Below are 25,753 nucleotides of genomic sequence, written 5' to 3'. Positions count from 1 at the left end.
AATGCTCACAGAGGTCAAGTAGTCAGTCAAAGGTCACACTGCTAGTGTGTGGCAGAATATGGACCAAAACTAAATCTGTGTAACTAGAGTTGTGCTCTTTCCACCACGACAGACTGTTATACCTGTGCTTTTTACATGCAGATGACAGCTAAAGGGATTTAAACAAATAAAAAAGTAAAAAATAAAAAGTATAAAATAGATAACTTCAAAAAAGCCTTCTTCAATGCATTATTCCAAAATCTGTGTGTATATCAAAATACTACCTATGAAGTATTTCAGTAGAGATGGTGTAGCATGGAAACTAGTAAGCGATTAATTCAACAATGAGGGTTAAAACAGGAAAAGTAAAATGCAAGGTTCAAATATGACTTCATGAGATACCAACTTCTATACCGAAGGGCTAGAAGTTTAGTTCAGTAACAAATGGCCACGTGGTGATTATGTAGCTCAGCAAATTCACTTAATAGCACAGAACCTGTTTTTGAATCTGTAAATGGGAATATTATCTACTTCAAAACTGTTGTGAAGAATAAATGTTATATATATGTATGCCTACCATTCAATAAATGGTATTTTAATATAAAATTATTATTGCCCTGAACTGCTAGTTCATATTACTATTTTTATCATCACTCATATAAGACACATAGAAATACACTCTTGCAGAGAGTGACTAGAGACAAAAAGTCCAGGATTACCATTTTATCAACATTTCAGGATGTATAACCTAGATGAGAGTGGCCCTTCAAAATCAGAAATGCAATATGGAGAGAGGAATTCCCAGTGAAAAGGAAAGAAAAAAATATCTGCCTTTACAGATGCCATTGATAGTAAATAGTGAGCCAACACAATTCCAAAACCAAGTAGTCCCCAGGCTGTCCTTTGAGATTCTGTCTTGCTCCATTGCCCATGAAATGCTGGGGACCAGGGGAGGTCAGAAACATTCCTAGAAACCACTGGCATGAAACAGCTGCGCCACCCCAGCAGTTCCTGCTGCCCCTGAGATGGCTTGTCCTTGAAGCCTGGCATGCACACTGCCTGAGCAGCCATTCTTAGGAAGGAGTGGACCTTCCTCCCCAGCAGCTGGTGACCCAGCCAGGCTACTCCACAGCTACCTGTCGGATGTCATTATGGACTGAAGTGGTGAGATCAAGCTGCTTAGGAAAAAGGACAGAGACAAAGGCAGGGTTGCTTAGCTGTACAGCAAGGACTGGGGCAGGTTTAAAGCTCATTTGGTCATCTTTTCCAGATGGTCTCCTGTGCCGTACGAGAATTTTTGTAACAAGGTTTCTTTCTTTCCTATGCTCTATTAAAATGGGCAAAAGTCTCTGTAAATTCATTTTTTTCTTTCTTCCTTCCTTCTCTCCCTCTCCTTCCACATGAATGGCACAGTGGGAAGAACATAGGCTTGAAGTTAGCCCTGGCTTTGAAAACTCAAGTCTTATCTCTTATTAACCACATCACCTTGGAAGGGCAAGCATTTTTTCCTCTTGAAATCTCATCCATGAAATGGGAATGTTAATATCTATTTTGTAGACTTGTTTTGAATATTAGAGATACATATTTAGTATAAGTTAGGAACTTATTAAAAGAGTAGATCTATTATTAACTACTGGTAGTAACACTGCTTTCAATGTTATCATCACTCTGAAAAAACCTATAAGGGATATTAATTTTCTTTAGGAGAGGAGATACCTTTCCACCACTGAATACCAACACTGTACCTGGTTCTAATGAAGATGAAAGACAAAACTCTTAAAATTCTCAGGCCCCATGACATAAGGGAAATAGCCCCCAGATAATAATCAATACTTGGTCAAAGTATATCCATCTGAGAATTCCGATGAAGGTAGTGACAAGGGCTTGAGGGTTTGACCTAGGGAATTAGAGAATCCTGGAACCAAAATATGGAAAAGATCTCCTACACCTCTTCTAATGCCTTATCTGACAGATGAGGAAATTGAAGCCCACAAGGTTAAAGGTCCTGATTAAGGTCACTCAGGTCATTGGCAAGACAATGACTAGGATGCAAATCTCCCAATTGGTATTTCAGAGCACAGTGCAGAACATGTAGTAGCAGCACATATTTATAGGCATTCAAAGAAACTATTACTGTAGGCCAGGAACAACACTAAGCACTCTCCCTCTCTGTCCTCAAGAGACACACAGTCCAGTGAGGGGGACAGGAAAAGGAAGCATGCCAATAGGGTGTAACTAAGTACCACAAAGTATGCAAGATGCTTGGGGTGAAGGAGGTAAACTTGGCAAAACCTATGAAGTATCAAGGGAGGATTTCTCTGGAAATAAAATCAGAGTTGAGTTCTGAAGGATGAATATGTGTTACCCTGGCAAACAGTGGAGAGGAAATGTTGAAAGCTGAGGGTGCAGGATGGGCTTCAGCAAAGGGACACACACAGCAGTGCTGCAGGGCAAGGGTGATACAGAGAGGCTGGGACAGGGACTGAAGAAGCAGGCAGAGCCAGGTGTCCTATTTCAGCCCAGCATCTGTGATCCAAGAGATGCTGGTGATGGCATGATGGCTACAGAGGAGCCTAGGGACATTTAGGACATGTCTGTTTCTTATAGAATCTCAGAGAAAGGAAGAACTTCAGCTCCCTGGCCTATCTTGAGCTCAGAGGTCTCAGAGTATTTGGGGGTAGGGGTAGGGTAGGTAAAGGTGACAAAATACAATCCTGTTCAGCTACCTCCTTCTTACTGTCAATAATGCAACGGGTTCTCAGTGATGGCTAATACTCTGCCCCACTTACCACGCTGAGATGAACAGACACTCCTGGGTCAGGGATGGGAAGTTTGTGCAGAGTTTCAAGAAGCTCATTCCACTGATTTTCCTGAAAGAAATAAAAGGCCTAAGTAACAAAAGCAAGGCTCAGCCCTTAGTAAGATACCTGCAGGGAAGTCTGGGCACACATGACTGAGGAGTTTGGGGAGATGCTGGCCCCAGTACAGAAATAGGTTTGATATTCACATAGGGTTTGACAAAAGACACTGCGTATGCCTCAAACATAAGAGCCAAATAGATCCTCCTACACCAAGTTTGACATTTTCTACTCAGTGAGACACCTACCATGACCGCCTTTTATGGATCATATACCATAAGCTCTCAGCAAATCTATCCCCTAAACTCCATAGCAACAACTTTTAAATGCAAACAATCCTAGCTTACAGGGCGGGGGTGGTTGGAGAAATAATGATGACACTATAGATCTTGTCTTCATCATCATTACCCTCAATTAATTTTATTGAGTGTTCACTGGGTACACATGGCAGCCTCCAATTATGGAAAGTTAGAAATGAACTAAGTACAACAGCATGCAATATAGGATGGTGGCTATGCATTCTAATTCACGAAATTGAGCAACATAATGACATACAAAGCAATACAAATTATTTGATTGAAAATGGATTCGCCTCTAAAATGCTCAAAAGAATACTGCTCACATAATTATCCAAACACTATTTTTACCACCCTGTGGAATTATTTGTGCTAATATAATACTGATAAGTGTATATTTGTATCTACTCATCCTCTTTGATCCTCCCAACTACTCACTTCAACAATGTGAAAACTGAGGCTCCAAAAGGTGAAGCAACTCATCTCAAATCAGCCCGTTAGTAAGTTGCACAGCTAAGGGGTGAAATGCAGGCTCCAGAGCCCTCCTGGCTTCACTATAGCTTTCTTTAAGTAGTGAATTTAAGGAGAGGAAAAAGAAGATGTACCCAGACTACAAGCTTGTTTCAGTCTGAGCTCTGACAAATCAAACAAGCTTCTAAGAGAGGAGAGAGATGAACTTGTGTGTATGTGTGTGTGTGTGTGTGCATGTGCTTAGTTTTGCTCTGAAACAATCTCAAACTTACTGAACAGTTGTAGAAACTGTTAAAAAAAAAAAAAAACCTTTTATTATTTCCTGACCTATTTGAGAATAAGCTGCCAAGATTATGCCCCACCATCCATAGATACAAACAAGGGCATTCTCCTAAATCACCACAAGTAATCATTGCTGTGGTTTGAATGTTTCTTCCTAAAAGTTCATGTGCTGACAATTATCATTGTAACAGTATTAAGAGGCAGGACGTTTAAGACGTGATTACGTCATGAATTAATGCCATTATTGTGAGAGTGGGCTTCTGATAAAGGATAAATTTGGCCCCCATCTTGTGTCTCTTGTCTTGAGTGCTGCATGTTATGACCCAGCAAGAAGGTCCTCACCAGATGCCAGCACCAGGCTCTTGGACTTCCCAGCCTGCAGAACTGTGAGCCAACTATATCTCTTTTCTTTATAAATTACCCAGTTTGTGGTATTCTGTTATAGCAGCAGAAAACAAACTAAGAGAATCATAATAAAGAGGAAATTAACACTGAGATGCAGAATTACCACCTCATTCTCAAGTTTTGCCAACTGTGCCAATAATATCCTCGACAGCAAATAATCCACTTCAGAATCACATGTTGCAGTTAGTAGTTACAACCCTCTACTCATCCTCAGTCTGGAACAGTTCCTCAGTCTTTTCTAGATTTGTACAGCCTTGACAATGAGACCACGCATTTTGTAGAATAACTTTCAGTTGTCTAATGTTTTGTCTAAAGTCTGATTTCAATGTCCCTTTACTCATGATGTTTGCTTTCATCAACTGATTAATTCATTTGATATCTCTACAGTAACATTACTCTTTCTCTTTGCAGTAGATAACCATTTTGTGGATTGACACTTTATGTAAATATCCCATTCCTCAAACTTTCAATGTATCCATTTACTTATTTTGATTACCATGGGTCCATGGTTTCCTGTTTTATTCATTATACTATAATCCTTTACTATCCTAATTCGTTTTGATATTCAATTTGTTCCAGATATGACTAGTGGGAGTCCTCTTACTGCTTTTGTGCCCTTCTGACATGTTCCCATCATGTTTTTAGCAATTCCTTACTTTTTGGCACAAAAGATATTTCAGGTTCATCTTATACTTTCCCTGCCTCAGCCCCAGAATCAGGTTATTTCTTCAATGAGTCCTGGTTTCTTTTAGTGGACAATGGTATTTAGAAACCAAGATCTGGGCACCACGTGTGCTCACTGCTCCTTAGTATTGCTTACGCCAGGCCCTTTCAGTCAGTGGAGCCAGATAATATATAATACACACATGGAACCACAATAGGCACTTCACATATCTGTTTATTTCCATATCCATCTTCCAATATTGAAAACCATGGGTTCATACCAATGGCTCCTATTCCAATCCAACATAGAAATTATTCTAGTTTTCTCCCTCTACATATCTGTGTCATCATCCTACAAAAGTGAAAAAACTTGCCTGTATTTTCTTTTTATATTTGGTTATTTGTATGGAACCACTCTTCTATTGCCATCCCTGCCTCCTTCCCTACCCATCCCTCCTCTCCCCGACACAGACATCAAGGGCTGGGTCTCTACTGTCCAACCCCTCACACAAATGCCTTCCTTACCTCAGGATCCAATACACTAGCACTGGGCCACAGCTACTGCCTCCCTTCTCACATGGATTCTTCTGGACCCTACTTGAGTTCTGACATCCCATGCTGAGCCTCTACCACCATGCTCCCACATAAACATCCTTCTCTCCCTCAGGCTCCAACACCCTGCTCCCTGGCTCAGACGCCCCCCCTTGCCCTGCCATTCCTTCCACAAGGGTGGCCATTCAAAGTCTGATGAGCATGTTGGGTCCATGGCCCAAACGGATACCCCAGTTACCCACACCTTGGTCTCCCACACCCCATGCTTAGCCATCACAATCTCTCTGTCTCTGTCTGTCTGTCTGTCTCTCTCTCTCTCTCTCTCTCTCACACACACACACACACACACACAGAGAGAGAGAGAGAGAATAGAAGCCTATCTTGCTTCCCAACCTTCCCAATGACTTTTGGATAAGAGAAGGTTTCAGCCCTGGTGCAGGAGGTAGATTCTGTTTCTTTAAATAAAAACTCTCTTCCTGTTCTAATCTGGTGACTAAAATCTTGCCAACAATTAAGCCAGTTGTAGGCAGATTTCCTATCATCTGTGTCAAATTCTTTTAACTAAAGGGGGAAAAAAAGAGTCCTGGGTTCAAGAGAAATAGATTCCAACTAAAACATATTACTGATCTCAGCCTCTGACATCCCAAGAGGCAGAGTCCTGCTGGAGCAATGGCCCAGGGGAAAGGTTCACCAATTTTACAGGGTAATAATCCATTTCCCATATGTGTAGGTTGTAACTACCCTTTTATAATCTTTCCTGAATCACATGTTTTAAAAAGTGTACTAAGTTCTTTGTTTGACTGAGTTTTTTCTCTTTTTTTTGGACTGGAACATATGGAGGGAAAAAAATGTGAGTCAATCTCCAATTCAAACCTGTTAAGAGCTCACATATTACACAATTCTATTTATTAAAGACACCTTTCAAACTTGAGTGAAAACTGGAATGTTTGACTAAAAGTAACTGTGAATCAGAAATCGATGAACAGACCCAAGGTGACCTCCTAACTCATTCATCAAAGAGTAATCCACTTCTTTTATGACAGAATCCCCTGACATCTAAGCTTCTTTTCACAGTGAGTGTAGTGATCAAGGAAGCCATTTCTATTAGTTATTCTTTCCATTTACTGTGACCTCCGGAATACAATTGCCAGTGAGTAAACCTGTCTCTAAAAAAATGATTTAGTCATTATACACACAATTTCCCCCTTTCCTCCAAAACGGCATTTCCCAAAGTGTGTTCCAGGAAACACTGCTATCTCAGAATGCTAAGATTTATCACAAAATTAAAGGGTTTTTGGGCAAAACAAGATGGGAAGCACAGGTGACCCAGGTTTCTCCAATGCAGGACTTCGTAGAGCTTACATTAAATGAATCTTAAGGAGATAGAAATGAAACGCAGCTTTCCCTCCCCTGGACCCCAGTGTGACTGAACTGGTACCCTTTTCACGGACCACTTCTCAGAACTAACACTCAAATTGCTCAGAACATTCAACAGAAAAAAATTAAGGGAAATCTTTCCTTAACATTTAATAATAATGGATCACTTTAATTAAAAATCTTAGGCCATATACAAAAAGGAAAATATAAGACATTAGATATATAGACAAATATTCAACTCATTAACAATCAAAGAAATGCAATTAAAACAACGAGACTTTTTTACTTGTCAAACAATGAATTCAACAAATGGTACTGATGAGAGGGTATCATGACCTAGGCACTCTCTTACATTGCTGGTAAAGGGTATCCTTTAAGAAAACAGCAGAATTCTTTTGCAAGGCAGTTTGGCAAATGTTTTAAAAATGTTTATGTCCACTGACCTTACACTGGCCCATCTGGGATTCTCCTTTTAAGGAAACAATCCAAAATGAAGAAAATGCTTTACTCTCATAGATGTGAATGGTTACACTTCTAATAACAGTAGAAAAATCCCAAACAATTAACAATTCCCAATAATAGGAAATGCTTCAGTAAATCAAGGTACATGATAAAATGGTATGCAGCCATGAAAAATATTTATAACATTTGTAACAGTGTGGGAGGCACGCTCGTTATAATGGTATCTGAAAATGTGGGCTACAAAAATCTACATAAAGGTCCAATTGGCCTTTGACATCCATGGAAGATACCTTACCTTACCACTTCTTCCAAAAGTACAGCAAGGTACAGATGAATTTTTAACGTAATTTTCAGACCCCTACAAAAGTTATTGTAAAAGCACCACAAAGCTTTATTGAAATGGGAACTCAGGACAGCTGGGTAGGTCACTTGCCAGTTAAGTGTTTTACTTGCAAAGCCCAGATTTGCAGCATGACATGAGCAATTCAAATATGTGCCTCAGCAAAATTATAATTTAATACATGTCACAAACTTTCCAGGCTGCTTGAGAATATTAGAAATTGTGAACATTAACTTTGTGAATGTTAAGGGTCTCTTTATCATTTATTTAATGCAAAGAAAAACTTAAAAAAGAAAACAACCCAAAATGCTAGCAATATTTATTTTAGGGAAGAGAGTAGGGGCAAATTAAAAGTGATTTTCTTTTCCTTCCTATTATTTTCTGAATTTCCCAAACTTTCTATAATGGGCATGCATCACTTTTTTGGTAAAATATAAGGCATGGTTTACTTTTTCATCATAAAAAATAAAGCTTATTTGTTAAAAAGAATTATTTTAAAAAGGCAAATACCTGTCTTTTTGTCGTATAATCTGCCAGGATGTTAAGCAGCTTATAAAATACCTCGAACCAGGGGAGATAGCTGGAGGAAGAAGAGGAAACACATGACATATTAGTATGCAGGTCAAAAACTTTAACCAGGATCTAATTCAAGACTAATACATTTCAGTTTTGCTCTACATCCTGAAGAGTCCTCCTGTCACAGACTGGTGGAAACACAGACTGGTGAAATGCTAATTATTTCTGAGAGTTTAAAAAATTGCCTGTGTAAGGCAGAGGATTGAATGTCCACTATAAATTATTCCCATGCCTCAGAGCTAGAACAGTTCACAGAAAAGAAATTCAAAGCAGACTCCACAATCAGGCACCAACTCTGAGTAGTCCCCTGGCCTCTCTCAGCACACCCACCCTTGCCAGGAAAGCTTCTATTCAGTTTTTCATGATGGGACAGACACAGACACACACACTGATACACACACACACACACACACTGATACACACACAGCATTCCCACTGCAGGCATCTGCAAAAGGTCCCAAAGTCCCCATGAGCCCAAAGCCATCCATGTTGCTGCAACAGACATTCTGCCCATCACTCACCATCTCTCTATCCACTTCAAGATGAGTTCCACTTCCCCATCCCTACTGCCCTCCAACAAATCCTGGCCATTGCTCCCCTTCACTCAGAGCAACCTGGCTGCTGATCTCAGTCCTGTGGTCCACTCTGTGTGGCTTGTTTTTTTTGTTTTGTTTTTTTGAGGTGGAGTCTCACTCTGTCGTCCAGGCTGGAATACAGTGGCATGATCTTGGCTCACTGCAACCCCTGCCTCCCAGGTTCAAGTGATTCTCTTGCCTCAGCCTCCCAAGTAACTGGGACTACAGGTGTGCACCACCATGCCTGGATAATTTTTGTATTTTTAATAGAGAAGGGGTTTCACTATATTGGCCAGGCTGATCTCGAACTCCTGACCTCGGGTGATCTGCCTGCCTTGGCCTCCCAAATTGCTGGGATTATAGGTGTGAGCCACCTGGCCATGGCTCTTAGAATGGTTTTTCTGAGATGCAAATCTCCATCACGCATTGTACTTAATTCCTGCAATGATGCCCATCACTCCAGGATCCAGTCCATATTTGTTAGGATGGACTTTTGGGGCTCTTCACTGCCAGGCCCTTGCCCACTTCTCCAGCTGTCCTCTCTCTACTTCCCCATAGATATGCTCCCCTCACTCCTGTCACTCCGGGAACAACCTGGCATCTTTGAGACTGCCTGGGCTTACATACACTGGGCCCTTTTCTCCCCAACCTCTGTGGTCTAGTCTAGCTGATTTCTACTCATCTTCCTAACGGTCCCCCACCCCCTCCCCATCCCCACTTCATGTGCCCCAATTCTCTCTTTTCTGTGCTGCCCTGTCATGAGAATGCTGCTGTCAGAACATTCCCCACACGATGCAGTTCTCAATGGCATGTCTGTTTTCTCAACAGACCACATGCAAACAGAGAGGAAGGGGCCTATCTTTCTTCACTTTGTCTTTCCAGTGCCAAGAACGGCACCTGGCACACCGTCAGTGCTCAGCGTTTACTGAGCAAATAAAACCAGACAAAGACTGACAGCAAGGGCGCATGCATCCTATGGAATTGTTGAAAAGTATCCACACCCCCAAGCAGCTTTGCCACTTACTTTCAATGGCTTTGTTCTCTATAAGGAAATTTTCCGAAGCTACATCTAACAGCAAGCAAGAAGAAGGGTCGTACCAAGCGCTTGCCGGCCTGGTCATGTCTGCCCTGCTGCGCTAATAGAGTCCATTACCAACAGAGATGGACACGAGGTAGCGCACAGATGTGATATCCTGCCAGGGAGAGGGGAATCAGCGCCCTGTACAGATTACCGGCTGCGCCACTGAGGGTAATAAATGAAGTGAGAGGCAACAAAGAGAACAGATAAAGTGCACAGTCCTCTGTCAGTAACGTCTGTCTAAAGCCAGCACATGCTACTGTAAAATTTAAGTAGCTTATCAAAATATACTGATAAGCAACTTAACTTTTCACTTCTATGACAGTATTATCACTTATGTTAATATGTTTCAGTCAGCCCTGGCAGCTGCATATTGACTATTACACAGCAAATGACTGCTGCCACTTTGCACAGCATTTACTTTGGCAGTGTAATGTAAACATTCAAGAGGGATTAGGGAGCAGATAAGTTTCTCCTTCCCTATTCTGTTAAATAAACCTCGGCTGAGTTAAAAGCCGTTATAGTATGAACAAGAAAGCCCCTCAGAAGAAAACTCTTGCACAGATTAGATGACTCTTAGTAAACAAATTCGACCAAGGATTACAATTTTTTTTTCCTGAAAGCAAAATACCACTAGTTAAACCCAGCCACTGGAAATTTAGGAAATTAAAATTTTTTTTTCCTGAAAGCAAAATACAACTAGTTAAATCTAGAAAGTCAGGATGGAGGGGGGAAAAGGCAAGAAGGGGAAATAGATTCTTGCAAGAAAATTGTGACTTCAAGTAAACAAGAGAAAAACTGAATCATTTTAGAAATATTTGGTGATGTGATGTGGGGCAGGCTGGGTGCTCTGACAGTTTAGGACTACAGTATCCATCGAAGTAGTTTTGGATGACTAGGTTCAACTGACCAATGTGGCTTGGGCACAGAAGCTCCAGCCTCCACGTTGTCACCTGCTTTGAGGATGAAGGAGATGAAGTGGGAAGGAGATGAACTGTCTGCATGACAGTTCCTAGCCCACTATAGACGGCACCCTGGTTCTCATATTCAGCCTCAGCCTTACCAAATCAATTTTTTTTGGCTATGCTAAGCAGAACCACTGGCCACAAGAAGTTTTGCAGTTATCCTGGAAATCAGCCATTTCTTTCTCTCTTTGGCCTGACTGGACACAACTGTTCCCCACATGTTGTCCCCTGTGCACTGACAGATGAATATCTAGTGATGGCAGTGTTAAGGTTTTGAAACCAAAACCCAGCTGTCTTCTTCTTCAAAGGGCCCCTGTTTTCCCCTGTTGAGAGGTCAGGGTTCACAGCGGAGCTCTATCCAGCGGCGTTTCCTGTCCTGCTTCATTAGAGCCGCCACAACAGCTTCCGCGGTCTGCCAGGCTGCAGGTGAGGCTGCAGGGACCCTGCACTCCAGTCTGCGTGTGTCTGTCATCGTTGAATAAACAATCCTTCCCAGTGCAAAGACAGAAACAAACACCCTAGTACACTGCACCACCTTGGACATCTAATGGGGTGCGACCATCTGTGGTCCGCCTCTGCCTGCTGCCTTTGTGTGACGGCTTGAGTCCCCACCGTGGAGGGCTCTGTCCCAGGCTGTGGCACAAAGGGTCCTGCACTCAAGAAAGCTGTGGTCCTCATCAGAAAGAGACACACCCACAACAGAGTAACAGTTTGGGTGGAAGGAGCTGGAAGCCTTTCCCAAGTGCTTTACTTAGTTTAGGTTTTTGGACTGATGTAGAAGATGATCATGGAGCATCATCATGACCCAATCAGAAGACAGAGAAAAGCGAAAGGGAACAGCCTGCTCTCGAAGCACCTGCCTGGATCCAGGCTTCTCTCCCTTCTCACCCACTGTGGTTCGGGTAACTCTGTCCCAGGCTCTGCCCTCACTCCCAGGCCTGAGAGTCAAATGGAGAGGCTTGTGTTTCATGTAAGGTAGTCAAAAGTTTTAAACTTGAGAAGTTTCCTCCACCCACTGCCTTCCCAATCTGGAGTCCCACCGGCCCTTGTAAGGAGGGCAAGGGCAGGTTCTAAAGACAGCACTTATGGCAGCAACAGCCCATAGTCAAAATCACCCTGAAAAAGTCCTTAAATTACCCTCCAAATATGGCGGACATGGTCTGTGTAAACACAAAGCAGTTAGCCTGAGTTGTGGGGTCAGGCTGAATGACAGCATCCTGCATCTAAATCTGTTGACCAGGTGAGCTTATGGCTCTTGAGCTGAACTGAGAGCAGAGGAATCCCTTTTCTAATCTCACTCCACTTGGGATAATAATCACTCCAACTGGTGAGTTTGTGTACACATGGATGACTGGCCTTGTGTAAGTTCAGCGTGAATATAAAGGGATTCCACTTCTTTAAGTATTAAAACAGAAAACCATTAAAAACTTTTAAGAGCTCTCCGACTCCTCTTTCTACTAGTTCAGTTCAAAGCCATGAGATGGGACCAGGCAGGGTAGGTATGGAAGAGAGCAAGGGGCAGGGATGGTAGGAGAGGCTGACCAAGTTGAGGAAGGTAGCAACCACCTGGGAGAATGCTGGTCCACAGCAGGACATCAGACTCAGGTGAGAAGAGGAGGTTGCCTTCCCGGAGGGGCAACCTGGTGTTAGAGTCCAAGTGGGAGGAGAAGGGTGTCCCATTGAGGGGTGATCCAGCATAGTGTGCTGGGGCCCAAGCAGAGTGAGAGGCCTGGTAAGGGAAAGTCAGTGTCCGAGCAGAATGAGGAGGGAGTCTCCATGGGGGAGGCCTGACTTGGGGTTTCATGACTCAAGGGGGCAACGAGGGGTTAGGCCTGGCATGGGATAAAGCATCTATGTAGAGCGGAGGGACTGACCAGCAATGGTATTAGAACCCAGAAGAGTACAAAGAGCATCTGGAAGGCAGTTCGATGTGGGATGTCAGAGCCTGAGGGGTGGGAGGGCTTCCACAAAAGGGGTGGGGGCCGGCGAGGCAGAGTCCATGTGGTTGAGAATGCTGTCCATGATAGGAAGGGGCAGCAGCAGCTCTGCCTAAGGTGCCACAGTCCAAACAGTAGCACACGCTACTGTAAAAACAGCATGAGGAGGGTGGCGCTGTGTGGGAAGGGGGCTGCAGCAGAGGACTGGTTACAAATGGGGAACAGATCAAGACTGACCAAGCAGGTAAATATATAACGGGAAGCAGATGTCTTACTATCAGAAGAGAGTTACAAATCCAGTTAGGGAAAGAATGGGAATGAATCCCATGGGTTCATACTGGAACTGAGTGTAACTATGGGGAATCATGATGTTCTGCAGATAGGTAGTAAAGTAGAGATTGATAAAATAAATAGAAATAGAAATCTATGTACATACATATATTCTCTAGTTTTAGCCACTGAGAAGGCCTGGAAGCAGAGATATCCCAATTATAATGAGCACACTTAGTGCCCAGATATTAGTTTTTAAATACTATTCTCCAGTAATAGGAACCTGGGCTCTTTGGGAAAAAAATGTCTGATTCTAGGGCTGGGGCTTGGAAATGCTGTGTTGGGTTAGAAAAAAAAAAAATAGCAGTGCTCAACACATGATCGGGACATATCAACAGGACACAAAAGTCAGTGAGGAGGGGATCCCACTGACAAAATCTGCACGACAGGCAGAAGAAAGTGCATGAGCAATGGCTTTAGAATCAGGTGGGAAGTAATTCTTTCCCCTCATCTTGACCTCAGCAGAGCCCAGTGGATTTCAGCCTTATCAGAATCAGCGTCTACTTTGCTCTCCTAAAAACAAAATCTTAATGTAATCTAGTCATTCACAAAACCAAAATAATGCTCTGGCTCTCCTATAAAAGAGAAATCAAAATAAAAGTAATTTACAATAAAATTTTAGGATGTAACACTCAGGCACCATTAGAATAGATGATACAATGAAGCAGTGCCTCCCTGGGGAAGACCTGTGGCAGAGCTGCTTCTATTCATGTTGGGACTGATGAGTTTAAGAAAAGTAACATGACACAGGGTCTTTCAGTGTTTTTTTTTTTTGGTGACTTTCTACTGTCTGAGGAGCTCCTGATATTCTATCTTGGATACTTGAGGAGAGGTATCCCTTTCTTTCTGTCAGGAGATTTTGCCAACATGTATCCAATGGCAAAGCATCCCTTGGTTAAGACTGTTCGGCACTCAGTATTTAAAGCCTCCCTATTAAAAAAATATATACATATATCAATCTCCTCCCCCAATGTTAAAAAGCAGAGCAGCATGGCATATGCTGGGGAGGACACAGGCATGAGTCTGGTAACCCTGAGTTTGAATGTCAGTTCTGTTACTTTCTAGATGTGACACCTCAGGAAAGCAGTCTTCCCAAAACTCAGTTTCCTCCTCTATGAAAAGATATGCACCACCTGCTAATGTACCCAATGGACATGAGAGCCACCAATCCAGAACACTCTTCCTGTCCCTCCCTGCCTGACCACCTTGGCAGTCTCAGCTTTGGGAAGCTCTCTTTGATTCCTGGTGTCTGGATCAGAGACTCCTCCAGCACTCTACAGGAATTCCTCATACCGTGCGGTCAACCAGAATGGGCAGGAAAACAGAAGCTGTTACAAGAGGAAAATACTCACCAACGTGACTGCTTCAGACAACACGATCCTTCTCCACCCTTCCAGTTTCCAGACAATATGTCCCCTTCTCCACCCTTCCAGTTTCACCAACAATCTATCCCTGTTCCTCTGTCTGTATCTTAGTGAAACATCTATAATAAAATGCAAATTTGCTATAAAACTACAACTCTTGCAAAGGAGACTGGATTTTACGAAGCCCATGTTGGACATGCCAGATACCTGCTCAGAGTTGAGGCAAAGCCACCGACAAATGAACGACCTGGCTGTATTAGACCACTTAACAAGACATAAAGAAAAAAATCAAGAAAAACAAGGATAGTAACACAACAGTCACATCAAAAGAAAATGATTTCAATATCAAAGGGTAAAAGAGACCTTTGGGAAACTGAAGTCCTCAAATACTTTAGGAAAAAAATGACTCTTTTTATGATTATGCTGTGAAAGTCAACTATGAAGTGTTATTAAGTCAGAAAAATTATAACCTCCTCTCCCCCACAATACTTGATGCATCATTCTTTGTAAGAATTAATGCATTGTTGGAATTAAGAGACAGAGTTTGTTGAGGTAAATTTATACTTTTTTACACTTTTTCTAGATAAAATCCTAACCTTTTCCTCATTTTTACTGTGAACTTTTGGTCCCCAATTAAATAGATGCATTTTATTCCCAGAATATGAAGACCTCCCGGGCTTACTCTACATTAAAACTCCCCATCGTTTGTAATACATGCTTGTTTGTCTGTCTTCTCCATTGGTGTCAACTCCATGAGAGCAAGGATGGTGACTGTGTATTGACTGTTTAACCCCTAATTATTCCTGGCACATGTGAGACATTCAATAAATCGTAGCTTCCCTTGACAGACATAACTCATCTCTATAGGTTCTATTAAGGCCATTAATTGCCACTAGAGCTATAGAGTAACAGTCAATCAACTCTAGTTGGGAGGTGGGGATCCAAATTGAGCAGGCAGCATTTGGGTTTGGAAAATGACCCAGTTTTTAAAAAACAATTCCTGCCAATGTCCTACTGGAGTCTGGGATAAACAATGAGTATAGAGCAAGTGATTATTCAAAGTAGATCAAAGAATACTTACAAACAAGATTTCTTGCCCCTTGCCCATCTCCCCAACACAAGTAAACACCACCATTTACTCTTTTCATTCCCATTTCAATTTCTATGGAAAAACTTCACAAAACCAGGCTGATTACAGTCATCTGAAAACCTAATTTTTCAAGCACATGTGAACCCTTAAAATTGTTCAAGAATCCTCTAATCTGTAGTGCAACAAGCCTCCTGTTACCCACCTCCTCCAGTCTGCCCCAAACATTTTTCCTCTTCTGTCCCTCTCTTCAGAAGATACTCTTCTCTCCAAACTCACCAAAGAGAAGAGCTTTCACATGAGCTCTCCCACTCCTATACTTCTCATTCTCCTTTCCCTCTCCCTCCTAACTCGAGGTGGGAAGGAGGAAAGACCCTAGAGCCCAGCTGCACTGCCTTCTATAAGACATATCTTCTCCCCTATTACACTCAGTCAACAAGCATTCCCACCTTTAAGCGCAACAGAAATCACTCATGTGTGCTGGTCTACGATTCTCAAACCACAACTTTAGCACCAAGGTTATATGTGGTTCCTCCCTAAGGGAGAAGCACACCTCACCTTCCTGAGACAACCACATTTAGCTTCAATGAACATTTCTACAGAATTTAAAACTGAGAAGATGTTTCCAGTTCAAAATGATGTTTCTAAATCAATCATTTTTCAAATGTTCCATCAATGGCATCTACCCACAAATTTTCCCATGCTTATTAAGACCCACCAGTATATGCCTGGCCCTCTGCTAGGTACATGGGGGAATAAGGCCCATGTCTCAGTATCTGGGGAGCTCACAGTCTAAAGAGGGAAGCAGACACACTGGCAGCTAATGTCTGCAGCACTGGGTCAGTGCTTAGATAGAGGTTCACAAAGGGAACAGAGAAGAGGTTCTGGAAAGTCTTCCAAGAGGAAGTGACACCTCACTGATCAACTTTACACTGACTGCAAAGTCAGGAGACTCACCTGGGTTTGAGTACCAGCTCTGTTACTTACTGGCTGTGGCCTGAGCCATGTTCTTCCTTCCCTATATGTGAAATGGGGATATAATATCTACCCTCACGTGGTTCTTTTGAGGCTGAAACATATGTAAACACACCTATCACAGTGCCTGGAACTGAGCACGATTTGTTTCACCCTGATAATACCATACTCTTTGATAACATCAAAAGTCAAAGGAACCTCAATAAGAGAAAGTAATCCTCTTTGGGAGCTCTAAGCCAGTTTCACCCAGTCTGGGCATTCTGCTTTGCTCACAGCAGCTAATCTCAAATTGTAAATTGATTATGATATTTAGTTAAGCTCAAGAATCTCTGATTTATGTCCATAATTAACATCCCATTGTGATACCTATTATATCTATGCAGGAAAATATATTATATGTACTGAATGAGTAAAAATATTAATCTGCATTATGAAAAAACACCAAAAACTCCCATAAAACATCTGTGCTTATATAAATCTACCCAAACATACCCTTGGATTTGATTTTGGAAACAAAGCTCTTTTCTTTCTTGATGGGTATTCAATAATTGTTGCTTTTAGGGAGTGGATTTGTCATCTTCTTTTCTATGACAGTATTACTTTGATTGAAGGAGATTGGTCAGGAGGAAAGCACAGAGGCACTTTTTTGTTATCACCAGTGAAGCATTGGTAACATGAGATCTTTGGAATAATGGCACCTGCACTGACAATTCCGTGTAATTCTCGATATTTTCCACTGAGCCCAGGCAGGGTGAGCACATAGGCCTTTCATCATTTTCCTAAGAGAGTTTATGAAGCTGCCTACTCCTGTATTCACATACTTGCAAGACTTTCCCCATTCAGAGTATGTTATTTTATGGTTTAAATTACTACTGTAATATAATGTAATGGGTTAGTGAGGTTCTAACTAAGTGAGATCATGCCATTGCACTCCAGCCTGGGTGATAGAGTGAGACCCTGTCTCAAAAAAAAAAAAAAAAAAAAAAAAAACAACAAAAGGAAGAAATGGCTACACGAGGAGCCCTGTCCTACTTGCAGTAATAAACAACAACAACAAAAAATCAATTGATCCCAGTCAGATGCCATCTGATATTCATCTCATTTTAGGGCTGGGGAGGAGAAGCTAATGCAGTAAGGGGGGAAACTATGTATCAAGTGTTAGGTGCTTTGAAGTATTACTCTTCATAACTCTGTGACATGAATTATCCCATTTTACAGATGAGAAAATTGAGTCTTAGAGAAGTGATTTCCCTAAGATGACACAGCTACTAAAACCACAGATCAGACACAAAACCAGTCCAGTATAATTTCTAAGTCTGACTTGCTCTCAACAATACGTTGTATGATCACGCACAATGATCAATCCTGAGATTACGATATAAAATTCTTACCTTGTGGTTCTCACTGTAGTGCTTGATAAGATAAAGGAAAGCTCGCCTCCAAAAGCCCCTCAGCTCCAAGTGTTCTGAGCAATCTAACTCTGGCTGCCTCCCAACAATTCAGCGTGTTTTCTTACTTTGCCAGCTCCAGGGACACTAGTCATGTGTCAGCTCTTTATTGCTTCAGGAATTAGTGTACATGTTATATTCAGAAACACAAATATAAATAGCTCAATTTAAAATGTTTTAATCAAACACGGCAGAAGAGTATTTTAAGTTTCCAGTGTTTCGTGTCAAGACCCAGTGCCTCTGCTATACCCTAAATGCATATTTTTAAGAACTTTTTCTAGAAAAACTATGGCCTATGTCTTAGATTCTTAAACAGACTGTGTTGCCTTTTTTAATTTAAAGTATAAAGCTTTAAATGTATGCTTATGGTGACAATTAAGGAAATGCTAGATTAGACAGGGCATCAGCTTTCCACAAATAGTACTCATTTAAGTTCATTTCCACCCCAGATCTCTGCTTGAATGTTATATCATTCAATCGCAAATCTCTCTATAAAAGTGTCTGGCTGTCTCTTAAACCCATTTACGCTCTATGCTTCAATGCCTTTCCTTGGCAACTTTTTCCATATGCTTAACTTCTTTCAGGGAAGCAGTTCTGTCTCAATTCACAGAACAGCACACCAATCAACACAAGTAGGCAGGCAGGTAAAGAAAGGAAGAAGGAGAGACGGGAACACAGATAAAGTAGGATATGAATGAAGCTCGTCCAATAAAAGTAATGTTTTAGGAGGCAGAGTTTTAGGCCAAAATAAAATGAACCTCGCACCTACCCCAAGCAATCAGAGAGCTCTGAACTTGAATTTATAACCCAAACACTCTGTACCATATGCAACTTGAGACACACAACTGGTGGCACTACTGGGGATTTATGACTTATGACTTGTTCATATTTAATTTGTAACCAAACACTTCCCCTTCCTCTTAGCTACCTTAGAACTTTTGATTAACTCTTGTTTTCACAGGTCAGAGGTTAAATAAAGGAAGGGAAGCATTCTGGGGTGAGATTGCCCAGAGCACCACATCCAAGAATGACCCTGTGCAAGGAACATTAAAATAAGTGATAAGGCCCGAGATTGTTCCAGACAGCTGATGTTCAAAGCCTCCTTCGGGTATGAAGCATAACCTTTCAACTAGAGAGCTGGCAACAAAGACAGACCGGAAACTGGCCTGCTCTCAAGTTACCTTAAGTGACGAAGCAACTCTTTCACCAAGAAGTTTTTCCTAAAATGTTTTTGAAAATGAAACCAAGGGGTTTGAGAGACAGTAAAGCAAGAATTTGTGCAAGACAAGCAGCCAGAATTCACTCTGCCATGGGATTCTCTCTGGCCCACCAGATTTCCTATTCTGAGGAAAACCTTCACGGCTATCTAATTTTGCAGCAGACCTGGGTCAGGCTGAGGGAAGCAAAATTCTTTGTACACAATTAATCACATGGAAGCCCAGCAACCCTGAAGAGAATTGAATCTATTCAACGACAACTACAAGGTCCACCTAGGTCCAAGCACATTGACTGCTGTGCACCAAACCGATCAAAGTATTAGAAGTAGAGTGGTAAATATTTTAATAGTAGTAGAGACCACTATTTATTTAGGAATTACCAAATGCCAGGAGCTTTACATGCCTTTGCTTATTTACTCACTGTAATTTTAAGTAGGGTACCATCATATCCCCAGATACCGAATGGCAAAACTGATGCACAGAAAAGCTAAGTAACTTGCTCACAGTCACACAGTCACAAAGTAGATCAGGGTCAAATCCAGTTGTGTGACTCCCTATACTAGTAAGTACTTTTCTGGAAAAAAATCCCTGGGAATGGTTTCAGTAAAGTATATGTTACACAGTGATTATACTTTACATTTGATTAGGTGTTGTCAAAATGAGATAATAATTAAGCTCATTTGTTTTATAGACAGCGTTCATTCACTCATTCATTGCCTAATATGTACAAGTCAGGTACTGAGTAGAGAGTCAAATATGGCATAACTTCCACTAAAGTTGGTCCCTGGTTTAGATTTGTGTGAGAAGTCATCATGGCATTAGGAATGATCTGATAGAGGCAGCAAGTGCAGAGCTTGGAAAATGTGATAAGTAATGGTTGGGCCGCCCTGAAAAGAGGTATGATGCGCATTCCTTCTGCACCCAAACCAGACAGCAGCCATAGCATGAAATAGGCAGGTTTCCCAAGTGAACCTTTCAACAGAACAGAGGGCCCCAAACACGAGCAGGCTGAAGAGCTGGGAATCCACGACAAAGTACCCAAAGCTACAACATAAAATGCCACTGGTCACTCTGTTGAGACGCTGATGGACTCTTACCCTCAGCCACTCCTGATTTTTAAAATAACCTTTGTACAGATGGCACTGCTTTATTATAAGCCAAGAGAAGCAGTCCATGTTACAAAAGCCTAAATTTGTTGTTTAAAAAACTCCCCCAAAATATGACTGAATTTATAATTTTCAAAACAGAAACCCTAAAAACTAAATTTTAGAGAAAAGATGCTCAGTCAGCAAACCTCCTGGCAGAAATCTGTTTCTCTGATGTAAATAGGTTTCTCTGATGTGAATTCTTTTTTGTTTTTTTCTGAGACAGAGTCTTGCTCTGTCACCTAGGCTGGAGTACAGTGGCATGATCTCAGCTCACTGCAACCTCCACCTTCTGGCTTCAAGCGATCCTCCCACCTTAGCCTCCCAAGTAGCTGGGATTACAGGTGCATGCCACCATGGCCGGCTAAATTTTGTATTTTTAGTAAAGATGGGGTTTCATCATGTTGGCCAGACTGGTCTTGAACTTTTGACCTCAAGTGATCCACCTGCCTCAGCCTCCCAAAGTGCTGGGACTAAAGGAGTAAGCCACTGCACCTGGACTTTGATGTAAATTCATAAACTCATATAGGATTGAATGAATGCAGGAAAGTTGCCTTTTAATGAGTTACTACAAAAAAGCAGAAAATTAAAACGAAGGCCAGAAAAATGTATGTATGAATCATTTTTACTATGTTTTTATCGGCATTAAATATTGCGACAATTTTTTTGATAATATATTTTAAATGGTAGTTCTTTTATTACTTACAATAGCACAACACACACATGCGCACACACACACACACTTCTCTAAACATGTGCTAAGAGAATGGTTAGATAGAATATAGCAAATCCAGGCAACAGAAAATTATATTTTAGATTATTTTTAATCATATGGGAAAATGTCCACAAAATAATATGGATTGAAAAGAATGGCCAGGTGTGGTGGCTCATGCCTATAAACCTAGCATTTTCAGAGGCCGAGGCAGGCGGGTCACTTGAGCCCAGGAGTTCAAGAAGACCAGCCTGGGCAACATGGGGAAACCCTGTCTCCACAAAAAATACAAAAATTAGCTGGGTGTGGTGGCGCCTGCCTGTAGTCACTGTAGTCCTGTATGCCTTGGCTGCTCAGGAGGCTGAGGTGGGAGGATGGCTTGAGTCCAAGAGGTAGAGATTCCAGTGAGCCAAGATTGTGCCACTGTACTCCAGCGTGAGTGAGAGAGCAAGAGTCTATACCAAAAAAGAAAAGGAAAAGGGAAAGGGAAAGGGAAAAGGAAAGGGAAAGGGAAAGGGAAAGCGAAAAGGGGAAGGGAGGGAGAGAGGAAGGGAAGAAAAGGAGGGAAGAAGGGAGGGAGGAAGGAAGGGAAGAAAAGGAGGGAAGAAGGGAGGGAGGGAGGGAGGAAGAAAAGGAGGGCAGGAAGAAGAAAAAGAGGTGGGGGGAAAGAAAAAAAAAAGACAAAACACGGGGTATACACCACTATGTGTCATATGCAATCATATATGCTCCTAGAAAGACCAGAAGAAAAGATAAATAGTGGTTTTGCTCGATTATGGGATTGTAGATAATCTTTTTCTTCTGCATTCTTTTCTATGTCTTCTACAGTTTATGTATTGAGCATGCAGTGCCTTAAAATTTAAGAAAAAAAGTTGCCTGTTAAATACTGTTATTCATAATTGAAAATAGTTGAAAGCAACCTAAATGTATAATAATAGAATGATTACAATATATTATGAACTATCAAAATGATGGAATATTATATATTCATTAAAATCAGACTATAGAAGAATACTTAACATGGAAAAACATTTACAATATATTTAGATATAAAAGCAGGCTCTATAATATATACAAATGATTTTTTCATTTTAATTTTTGTGTTTTCCTATATTCTCCAAACTTTCTAGTCTACATATATTATTTTGTTAACTCTTAATAAAACTATTCCCCCTCCTTTTCTTTCTTTAAACAAACAAACAAACAAACAAACAGCCACAGGTATGATTCCCCGCTGCCTACCAACTTCCAAGTGGTCTTGCCAAAGGGCTAGGGAGGTGGACTGGTCAGGGAGAATAGAATGAAGAGACAACAGCCTTCCTACTTCTGTGAGTGAGCTTAATAACTGTGATGACCCAGTTCCAAAACAGGCTCTCTCGATGAAGCGGAAGTTTGTACTCTTTAACAAACTGGTCACACCAGAGCCTCATGCTCTTCCTCCTGCACCATGCTTATCATGGATCTCAGTTCCAGGGCAAGGGTGGTGAGCTAATAAGGTTTTCAGTGATCTTTCCTTAATGTGGGTACAGTCAGCCTCAATAAATCCTGGCAGGCTTAGGAAGAAAGCCTTTTCTAGGGTCACTCTTAGTTGAGAGGGAATAAACGGGGGTTCAGAATCTATTTTTTCCCTGTTAGATTTTCAGGCCAAATCTGCAAGGCTGGATCATTCATACAACCATTTAGTAAGCATAGATGTAATACCAGCCCTGTCCTAGACAGCTAGAATAAATAAATGAACAAGACATGGTGCTGTCTGTCCTCAAGGAACTCTAAGTCTCTTGGGGAAGAGACCTGCAAATGATGGATCATGATGCTACCTGATGACGCTTCTACACATGTGGGCAAAGGGCTGTGGCAGCACTGAGGAAGGGCATCTCCACTAGACTGCAGTATAGGCAAAGTGAGGAAGAGGAACTGGATGAAACAGAAGCACATTCCGTCTGGAGGAAACCAAAAATTACAGACGCAAAGAAACAAAAAATTACAAATGGCTCGGGGTGGCTGGATCCCAGAGTAAGGGTAGAGCAGGGTGTTTCTTTGTGTGATTTTTTTTTTCTTTTGGAGAGTGGGGATGGGTGGAGAAAGGATCTTTGGCAATAGTAGAGATGAAACTACAGTAGTCCAAAGAGCCCAGCTTGTAAGAAATTTACATGCCTGACCATGGAGTTTAACTCTTTTCCTGAAATCAAAGAAGGGTTTTAAGCAGTGGACAGATCTGATGGGTTTTGTCTTTGTAAAAAGACCACTTTAGAAGGAGGATAGTCTGGAACCAGATAAACTCAACAATTTTAAAACCAATGTGGCTGGTGAAAGTCCTCAAGGAAGTAGGAAGTTCCAAAAATGAGGGCCTCCATCAGTGCTCTTTTACTTACTGAATAAAATTTTTAAAACAGATTCGACTCTGGGAGAAGAGAACTAACAAAGGAGCTCCTGTCATATAGAAGATTGACCTGAACTTGTTAGGCAGAGGGTTGCCTGCTTCCTTCAGAAGCAGTGTCCTTCAGAAGCATGGGAGACATGGCAGGAGAGGAGGGGAGCTGGACCATCCAGAGCAGCAGGTGCGGTCCTCCCACTGACAAGCAGGCTCCCCCGAGAGATGTTCCTTCATCTCACCAAGGATACTTTCCTCTACAAAAGGGCAACACTTCCTGTTTACCTAACAAGGTGGTGGTATGGAACAAATTAAGCAAAATAACACAAAGTGCCTATCACAGTTCACAAAACAAACCAGAGACTCAAAAATAGGTAGCTTTGTTATGACTGTTAGGTAGATGTCCACTCTCTTAGGAGAAAGAATGGTTCTCAACCACATTTTGAATGATTTTAAAATGTTGAGTGCCACAAGCACACAGATATTCTTTCCAATTACTTTTAAGATTGTGTCAATCACAAAAGAGTGGGCTGGGCCAACAGGGATTTCTAAAATTAATATTTATTCACTTAACCCAAGATAAAGATTTCATTTCAAAGACAGAATGAAAGCAAATTAAAAAAAAGATGGGGATGATAAATATGTCACTAGTACTTTTTCAATCATTCCTCAATAAATGACTCTTTCCAAGCTAACAATACAAGTAATTCCTTGTGCTTTCCTGACTGAAGGAACAGCGTATATTATTCTTAGTTAACTAATTAAATACGGCTTAACCCTAGAAGATTTAGCATGCTATAGTGATATAAAAGATAGCAAAGCCAATAAGATTCTAAGAGCTATTATTAAACAAACATATGGTTGCTAACAGTTTTACCTTTCACAAATGTTTGAACTTCACTTTTATTATCACTCTAAAATAGGGCAGCTTCAGTTAATTTAAAGACCAGTTCTGTGCTCTGGGCCATTTTTAGGATGAAAATGAAAATATCTGGTACCTTAGCTCCATCAGGCATTGTATCTATTCCTCTCCTCAACTATGTGAGATGGGTATTTTCAGCTATAAAGTACAGATGAGGAAATTGAGGCTCAGAGACATGAAGTGACTTGCTCAAGATCACCAAGCAAGTAAAGAAATAGTCAAGATTTGAAGTATGGTTTCTCTGGTTCCAAAGTTCATGATCCTTTTTCTTTTTTAAAAATCAACTTTGAATTATAGTTTATATCAAATGAACTCCACCCATTCTATGTGTACATACAGATGAATTTTGGCAACTGCATACAGCCGTGTAACCACCACCCGCAATGAATCTATACAACATTTCCAGTACCCCCAAATGTTTGCTTGTGCCCCATCCAACAGAATTTCCCTTGCTGAGTGTCTATTAATGTGTCATGGCTCTTAGCACACAGCACTGAGATCATCTGTTTTCCACCTGTCCTTCCCACCATCTCTCTTTTAAAAATTCACTTCTTTTAAACATGCAGTAAAAGTCACTTTTTTGACAAACGCCCACATTGGTGTAACCACCACAGATAATCAAGGTATAGAACACTTCCATCACACCGCACCCAGCCTGCTTGTGTTGCTCCTTTGTGGTCAACCTTGCCTCCCCAAATCTCAGCCCTGGCAACCACTGATCTCTTTCCTATTCCTATAATTTCTCTTTTCAGAACATCATAGAAATGGAATAATACAGTACGTAGCCTTTTGAGTCTGGCTTCTATCATGATCTTTTAAGCCACACTGTATATTTTAGCTTTTTTCCCTGACTGCTGACCAATGAAGGACAAGTTTTCATGGTAATATAGTTCCATGGGCATATGCCCATATATCACAACCCCATGGTGCTAGCTGCCACTCCACCTCAAGTGAAAGGCAGTATAGGAATGTCTTCAGTCCACCTAATGTATTAAAACAGTATATCACCCACAAGTTTCATTAACTATGTTATTATTTTTATTTACTTACTTATTTATTTTTGAGACGGAAATTCTCTCTTTCACCAGACTGGAGTGCAATGGCGCAATCTCATTTCACTGCAACATCTGCCTCCCAGGTTCCAGCAATTCTCCTGCCTCAGCCTCCCAAGTAGTTGGGACTTCAGGCACGCACCACCACACCCAGCTAATTTTGGTAATTTTTTTTTTTTTTTAGTAGAAACAGGGTTTCACCATGTTGGCCAGGATGGTCTCGATCTCTTGACCTTGTGATATGCCTGCCTCGGCCTCCCAAAGTGCTGGTATTACAGGCATGATCCACCACTCCCAGCCAGTATTTTTTTTTT

The 25,753-nt window shown here is 41.4% G+C and overlaps 1 protein-coding gene across 1 annotated transcript in view; it reads right to left on the bottom strand.

Moving 5' to 3' along the window:
- Positions 1–25,753, bottom strand: part of DENND1A (DENN/MADD domain containing 1A) — a 497,552-nt gene that overhangs the window by 285,796 nt on the left and 186,003 nt on the right. Inside the window, exons 4-5 of the mRNA XM_011931409.1 lie at positions 8,196–8,265; positions 2,769–2,849 (exon numbers count right to left, since the gene is read on the bottom strand). Coding sequence (XP_011786799.1) covers positions 2,769–2,849; positions 8,196–8,265 — 151 coding nt within the window. The remainder of the gene's footprint in view (positions 1–2,768; positions 2,850–8,195; positions 8,266–25,753) is intronic.

Source organism: Colobus angolensis, unplaced genomic scaffold (genome assembly GCF_000951035.1).
Source record: "Colobus angolensis palliatus isolate OR3802 unplaced genomic scaffold, Cang.pa_1.0 Scaffold9, whole genome shotgun sequence".
NCBI classification, from domain to species: domain Eukaryota; kingdom Metazoa; phylum Chordata; class Mammalia; order Primates; family Cercopithecidae; genus Colobus; species Colobus angolensis.
The sequence above is the reverse complement of the archived record's forward strand: the minus strand, read 5'-3'. Positions and strand labels throughout refer to the sequence as shown.